This window comes from Chrysochloris asiatica, unplaced genomic scaffold, assembly GCF_000296735.1.
Source record: "Chrysochloris asiatica unplaced genomic scaffold, ChrAsi1.0 scaffold00132, whole genome shotgun sequence".
In the NCBI taxonomy this organism is placed as follows: Eukaryota; Metazoa; Chordata; class Mammalia; order Afrosoricida; family Chrysochloridae; genus Chrysochloris; species Chrysochloris asiatica.
In genome coordinates, this window is record NW_006408650.1 from 4052577 (window position 1) to 4060262 (window position 7686).

Consider the following 7686-nt stretch of genomic DNA (forward strand, 5'->3'; position numbering starts at 1 on the left):
CCCTGTAGGTCAGAGTCGAACTGCCCCATAGGGTTCCTAGGTGTAATCAGTGGCGCTGTAGGATCAGCACTGGACTGCTATCCACAAGGTCGGGAGTTCAAACCCCCCAGCTGCTCCTCAAAACTCTTGAAATGCAGGGTTACCATGAGTCGAAACCACAACAAATCTCTTCAGAAGCAGGTTCCCAGGCTTTTCTCCCTCGGAGCCGTTGGGGGAAATTTGAACCTGTGACCTCTCAGCGGCTGAGAGCTTGTGGCACCAGAGCTGCTTTGGAAAGTGGCATGCATTTCATGCTTACAGCCATCTCAGTTTGGACTTACCTCTCCCACGTGCTCCCGGCCACACAGCGCTCAGATTGTCGTGAACACTTTCTATACAGACTTGCACCTTCGTGGGACTTGCCGTGGTGTTGGGGCTCTCTGTGCATGGGTGTATGTGTGTCTTAATAGAACTGGGCTATGAGAATCCGGGGTTTGGGTGCTACGGTCCGTGGACTGGGTGTCCCTTGTCCCCACAGTGATGTGCCATGCCCATCGTCCATAAGCTGAAAGAGGCGCTGAAGCCTGGCCGCAAGGACTCCACCGATGATGGCGAGCTGGGCAGGCTGCTGGCCGCCTCTGCCAAGAAGGTCCTGCTCCAGAAGATGGAGTTTGAGCCGGCCAGCAAGAGCTTCTCCTACCAGCTGGAGTCTCTGAAGAGCAAATATGTGTTGTTGAATCCCAAAACCGACGGAGCCAGTCGGCCTAAGAACAGCAGTGAAGCTCAGATCAGGAGATATGGTATGACCCCTCTCAGCCGCTGACAGAAAGTCTCCCGGGAGCTCAGTGACTGACCAGTTACCGGGGACAAAGGCAGCACTGATCAGGACCCATGGGCTCCTCCAGGGGATTTCCTTGGCCCTCCCCTCACCCAGCCTCCGCTGTGCTAGGCTTAGGAGCAGGTCTTGGGGATGAAGAACCAAGAGAAATGGGGCCAACTGCCAGCAGGGGTAGAATGCTGGGAGCCAGAGCCTGGCTGCTCCCACAGGTCCTTCTCTGGGTCTTTGGCCTCTCGCCCTAAGCAACCTGGACAGTCCCGGGGCGGGTAACCAGGGTGGCTCCAGGGTCCAAGTTCCAGGAACTTCAGTAAGCAGGAATATCCACTGCCCTCGAGGGCCCTACCCAGAGAAACCGCAGCGTCTCTTCACGGTCTGGCTGCAGGCTCACCACGCGGCCCCCCCTGCCCCACCCAGGTGGCGAGCATGCGTACAACAGCTGCACAGATGGGGTCCCCGCTCCGCAGAAAGTTCTCTTCCCCACCGAGCGCTTGTCTCTGAAGTGGGAGCGTGTATACCGCGTGGGAGCAGGACTACACAACCTGGGCAACACCTGCTTCCTGAACTCCACTCTTCAGTGTCTCACCTACACGCCGCCGCTCGCCAACTACCTGCTGTCCAAGGAGCACGCTCGGAACTGTGAGTGTCCCCTTTTGGTGTTGGGCTGTGGCCTGGCAGGGGAGTTGGTATAGAGCCCACCTTGGAATTGTGCCCGCGGTAAGACGAGACCACCAGAGCTACTCACTTAGGGAGCATAAACCCACTCAGAGCAACCCAAGAGGACAGTCTGCAGACCCCGAGGCTTTCCAAGGCTGTAAGTCCTTTCAGGAGCAGACAGCCTCATCTCTGTCCCTCAGAGCGGCTAGTGGATTAGAACCACCAACCATGGAGTTAGTAGCACAGTGCTTAACACACTGTGCCACCATTGCTCATGTGGAGGTGGGGGAGGCAGTTTGTTAAGTGCCATGGGGTAGGTTCTTGCTCACATGACCCTGGGTAGGTTTCAAGGCTTTAAAGCTTTACAGAAGCAGGCTGTCTATATCTTTCTCCCACAGAGGGGTTGCTGGGCTCAAACCACAGCCTTCTGGTTAGTAGCATGCACTTTAGCTACTGCATCACCAACGCCCCTTAAATACCTATTACTCAGTTCACGCCTCTGCTGTCGTGAAAATTTGCCCCTTCAACCGTTTTCACTGGTACAATTCAATTAGTCCAGTGACATCAGTGCCCATTGCTAGTCAGACAGAGACCCCGCTCTCCCTGCCGATATTTGGTGTGCATCAGAAGGCATGCCTCAAAGTGGGAGGTAATTAAATAGTGCTTACCACAACTGTTGAGGATGGACAGGCATCACACAAGGAAAACGTTGGCCGTAAAGCTGTGTCAGGAGAGCTCAGTGGTCCTGTATTTTCAGGGTGGAGCTGTTACCTGCACGGTTGTTGTTAAGTGCTGGCGAGTCAGTCCAACCCATAGAGACGCTGTATAGGGTTTCCAAGGAGCATCTGGTGAGCTTGAACAGCTGATCTCGCGGTTTAAACTGATGTTGCAGTCCAGTGCCTTAGCCCACAGCACTGCATTAGGATTCCCACTTGCTGTACTTTTATGGTACTGCCCGCTCACCTCACTGGCTCCTTGTAGGCACAGAGGTGGGAATCCTTGTGGTGTTTTGAACTGTGTTCCCCGAGGCAGATCCACAGGAAAGGGAATGTGCTGTTGGCCTCTCCAGATAGTGGGGTTGAGCAGAGGTGAGGATGTTACTCTCTGAGTGTATCACCTGAGATTTACATGGGTGCACAAGGAGACAGAAAAAGCAAGGGCAAAGTGTGTGTCTGCAGATTCATGGTATGGTGCTGTAGGATAAGCACTGGGCTGCTAACCACAGGGTTGGTGGTTCAAACCCACCAGTCGCTCCTTGGAAACCCTACTTAGGGTCGCTATGAGCCAGAATTACTCAGCAGCACTTAACAACAACAAGTGTGTATCTGCAGAAGCAGTTGCTACACCACAGTCTGTCCCTCCCAGAGACACTCTGGCTGTGAATGACCCCGAGCCACCTCTAGCAGCACAGGGTGGCATGGTTTGCTTTACACCCACTCAGCTTGTGAACGGGAATCGCAGTTCCAGCTTATGTTTGTGGATATTTGCACGCCCATGAGTTTGGTAAGTAGGAAGGAGCTTACCTAATTTCAGATAGTGAGTTATAGATCAAAGAGAACTGGGAAATTAAGAGAGGGAAGGCCAACCGCTGCACCAATAGTTTCTTTTTCAAAAACCACGTACAATCTAGGAGAACTGGCTTTCTATTGACGATAGCTCCTCGTTTCTAAAAGCTCCTATGGCTCTGCAGCCAAGCCCGCTGCTTACAGAGAGCACGCAACCTCCTGTTGGCTGGGGGTGGAGGAGCCCAGCCACCTGTCACCTGTCGTTGTGAACACAGTTGTGTGGCGCACAGCACACCCGTTTCTTGTCTGGTTGTAGTGGCTGCTTTGGCTGTGCAGTGGCCTCGTGGTGAGAACAGGCAGAAATACGGACAAGCTGACGCTTTACAGAGACGTTTGCCAGTGGGGTACTGTGAGAGTCAGGAGAGCGGGGCTCAGACGAAGGGACCAGCCCGAAGCGCTGAGATAGTTGAGTGTCCTATCATGTGACACAACTTAGACCAAGTCCTCTGTTTCCTACACTTTCATTTGAAACTCAGATTGTGATTCTAAATGTCCTTAATACCAGACAGAGGGGTCCTGTGTTAACTGCAAGGTCGGCGGTTCAAACCTACCAATCACTCCTTGGAAACCCTAGACAGGGTCGCGATGAGTCGGAATCGACTCGACGGCACTTCGTAACAACACCATGCTGGTATCGCTGTGCTGCTACCTGAAAGGTTGGAGGTTTGTGCCCGCCCAGAGGCACTGGCAAAGAAAGACAAAGCAATCTCTTGCTATAAACTCGGCCGTCCGAGCACACATGGGGTTGCCATGGGTCAGCCACTGGTGGAATCGGAGTGGGCGCATCCATCAGCAGGGCAATGATGGTGTGGGCTCCTCAGAAACAAACTGTGGAGGCAGCCCAGTCCTGTTCCCTGACGTCTCCATTCTAGTTCAGCCTCGTTTGTCTCTGTCGAGCGGGCATCCTATGTCCTCCACCCGCAGGTCACCAGGGGAGCTTCTGTATGCTGTGCGTCCTGCAGAACCACATCGTCCAGGCCTTCGCCAACAGCGGCAACGCCATCAAGCCAGTCTCCTTCATCCGCGATCTGAAAAGTACGACACTTCGTTATCCAGTGCTTGCTGGGCTCTGCCTGGGGCACTTCCAAGCTGACTTGGGGAGAGGCACGAATGAGGCCCAGGAAGTCTGTCGGAAGGGGAGATGTGAACGGTGTCCCAGAAATCTATCAGGAGGGGAGATGTGTGACTGGGGCTCAGGAATACTATGGGTGGAGAGAGGTGTGAATGGGGTCTCTGGAATCCTATCACAAAGGGGCTTGCCATCTTGTTATCTGGTGACCACGTTACACATTTCCCCATGCAGCTAACGGGAGGGTTGTTCAGAGTCTCACGTAGGCAGGGGTCATGGATGGAGGCATCCGAGTAGCTCTCACTTGGGCAGAGGAGACCGCCATGTGAGTTAGGTGGCAGGTTGGCGTGGATGAGAAACATGGCAGGTGTGTGGAAACCAGGGCGCCTTGTCAGAGGCCGGCAGTCAGCTGGTTCCGGAAGCTGTGTAGACGCCAGCCCGACGGCGTGGCTCTGGCCTATTTATGCTCTGCACTGACCTTGTTTAGTGATGGGTGGATTCTGCCTCCCTGACAGCTCCTCGGTGGTCTTGGTTCTGTGAGCCCGATGTCTTCCAGCTTCAGTTCATTTTCCTGGAAAGGAAGACACGGTCGGCAGAACAGCCGCTGTTGGCGAGGTGCACACGTGCTCTCCAGCCGGCCTGACGCTTCTTCTCTCCCCTCGATAGAAATTGCCCGGCATTTCCGTTTTGGGAATCAGGAGGACGCCCATGAGTTTCTCCGCTACACCATCGATGCCATGCAGAAGGCCTGCCTGAACGGCTGTGCCAAGTATGTGTCTGGGGCCTGGGCAGCCGGGGGCTTGGCCTTTGCAGTCTCCCTGCCCAGGGCCCGTGCGGCCAATGAGTGTGACCGGAGCTGCAATGGCTGAGTTGATGTTTCATAGGATATTCACCCATCGCCCTGGGGTTTTCCTGCCCCCGCCCCTCCCCTATTTTTTTTTTTTTTTTTTTAAATCTATTATTTTCCTAATCTCTCGAGCACATGGTGGTCAGCATCATGAATGTGCCCAAAATTTTGATGTTAGAAAGTTTCACCTGATTCACATTTATTCATAGCAGCTGAAGAGTTGGGGCTCAAAGATGTCCTATTACTGTGTTTTTATGTTTATCCTAGAATATTTGTTCTGTTTTTTTTTCACCAATTTTTCTTGACTTATTTTTTTTTTAACTCCTTTGGCATTAAATTTTGTTCTAGTGGCTACCTTTGGTTGCCCCTTTAAGCATCTTGATCCCATTTCCGGAGTCCTGGTGTGGCGCTGTGGACTAATGCACAGGACTGCAAAGTCGTTTGAACTGCAGGGTTGGTGGTTCAAGCTGCCCAGCTGCTCCTTGGAAACCCTATACAGGGTCGCTGTGGGTGGGAACCGACTCAGCGGCACTTCACAACAGCAACACTGCTTGGTTTGTTCATTTTTAGTGGTCCCCAGGTCACAGTCCTCCCTTCTTGGGGGCACAGCTAAGATCCCTGTGTTGCGCCTTCACACTCACCCTACCTCCTGTTGAGTGTGGGGAGTGCTATTCCTCAGGCTGCTGCTGGCATTTCTGTCCCCTGTGGTTGGGTGAAGACCAGCTTGGGTGGCACAGTGGTCAAGTGCTTGGCTGGTGATTAGAAATGTTGGCGGTTCGAACCCACCAGCTGCTCCCTGGTAGCTAGGCGAGGCTGTCTGCTTTTACAGAGAGTCAGCCTGGAGAGCACATGCATGGAGCCTGTGGATCTCCGGAGCTGTGTTTGCTCAGAGCCTTGAGGCAGTCTCTCTTTCTTTTGTAATCGTTTAAAGGCCGGTTGTTTCCGAGGCTGTGTCTCAGCTGAGTTGCCAGCAAGCTGACGGATTCTTTCTTTGAACATGTCCGTTCAGACTGTGCCCCCGTAGCTTGAGCAATGACAGGTAGAGGTGGAATCTGAAACCATGAGCACCAGAGTGATCCTTCATACCGTCAGGCGGTGCTGACGAGACGCTGCTGTTTCCCAGCAGGTTTTACTGTCATTATCAATGTTGAAGGGACCTGCCAGTCATGGTGTGGTGCCGGGGGTCAGCTCTGCACCCTACCACAGGGTCGGTGGTTCAAAGCCACCTGCTGCTCCTGGGAGCGCCTAACAGATCACTGTGACTTGGAACCAACTCGATCACACTAAACAACGGCAGCCAGTAAATAGGAAACCGTTGTCAGTCCCCGTGTCGTGTTAGCAGCCTTAGTGTTTCTTCTATGAAGTATAGACAAAACCGTGGGGGTGTAGACAGACTGGGGTGTGGACAAACTGTGGAATGTAGACAGATTGTGGGGTGTCAAGAGACTGTGAGGTGTAGACAGACTGAGGGGTGTAGGCAGACTGGGGTATAGACAGATTGTTGGGTGTAGACAGCTGTGGGGTGTGGACAGACTGGAGTGTGTAGACTGGGGTATGGACAGACTGGAGTATAGACAGACTGTGGGGTGTCGAGAGATTGTGGGGAGTAGACAGACTGGCGTGTGGACAGACTGGGGTGTACACAGACTGTGAGGTGTAGGCAGACTGGATCGCGACTGAGTGAGGATCAGCCTGGGATCAAATGCTGGCCTTAGTAACTGATGAAAACTTCCTGAATTCGAATTTTATACTCCTTTTTTGTTTCCCGCCCCTCTGCTCTCTGTATATTCTTTATCTCATCTTTGTTTTCATTTTCTAAAAGTAACTTATTTTGGTTTGTGGTGGAAATACACCCAGTCAAATAGCAGTTTGCACGTAAAACCCACAGATGCTACTGGCAGTCTCCAAGTTGTACAGCCGCCTCAGTGCTCTTTCCGAACATTAACATTACCTCCTCACCATTAACGACACCTCTCTGCCCTGAAGTGTCCCATCGGTTGTCTATTTACCGCTTTTTTCTCTTGTTATTGGTGGTGGTGTTAAGTACCATAGAGTCGGTTCTTACTCAGCAACGCTGTATAGGCTTCTGATGAGTGGCTGGCCAGCTTTGTGGTTCAAACCATAGGTCAAGTGTTTATCCTACAGTGCCACACCAGGACTCCTTTCTTTTGGCTTTTCCTTGCATTCCTTTTCTGCATTTTAATACCTTTGTGGGACAGAAGTTAAACATTGTTTAGCTAATTGAAAAGTGGGTGCTTTGAACCCACCAGCTGCTCCTTGATGAAAAATGGGCTGTCTGGTTCCCTATGGCTGGCAACCTGGGAAGCCCTACAGAGCAGTCCTCCTCTGCCCTCTCAAGTCCCTGTTGAATCAACTTCATGGCCATGGGTTTGGGTTGTCTTTAGTTTTTAAATTATTTCATTTTGTATTCCATATTCCCAATTGGTAGTTACTGCTACTTATTTCATCCACTTGCTGGTTGCTTTTTAAGGTGACTTTTACCAGATGAGTGTCTCTTGTTTTCTGCCTTGGTTCCCTGTACAAGACCAGCAGTGCCTACTTCCATCTGTCCTGTGTGCCCCCTGCTGTCCACACAGGGAATCACAACTTCCATCTATCCCACAGTGCCCCTGCTGTGTGCATAGGGAAGCACAGCTTCCATCTGTCCCACAGCGCCCCTGCTGTCTGCACAGAGAAACACAGCTTCCATCTGTCCCACAGTGCCCCTGCTGTC

At 52.3% G+C, this 7686-nt stretch overlaps 1 protein-coding gene across 1 annotated transcript in view; it reads left to right on the forward strand.

Moving 5' to 3' along the window:
* The first annotated feature begins 526 nt into the window (after positions 1–526).
* The window catches only part of USP36 (ubiquitin specific peptidase 36), a 22067-nt gene continuing 14907 nt past the window's right edge, over positions 527–7686 (forward strand). The window contains exons 1-4 of the mRNA XM_006869653.1: positions 527–779; positions 1232–1453; positions 3961–4071; positions 4772–4874. Of these exons, the coding sequence (XP_006869715.1) occupies positions 527–779; positions 1232–1453; positions 3961–4071; positions 4772–4874 (689 nt within the window). The remainder of the gene's footprint in view (positions 780–1231; positions 1454–3960; positions 4072–4771; positions 4875–7686) is intronic.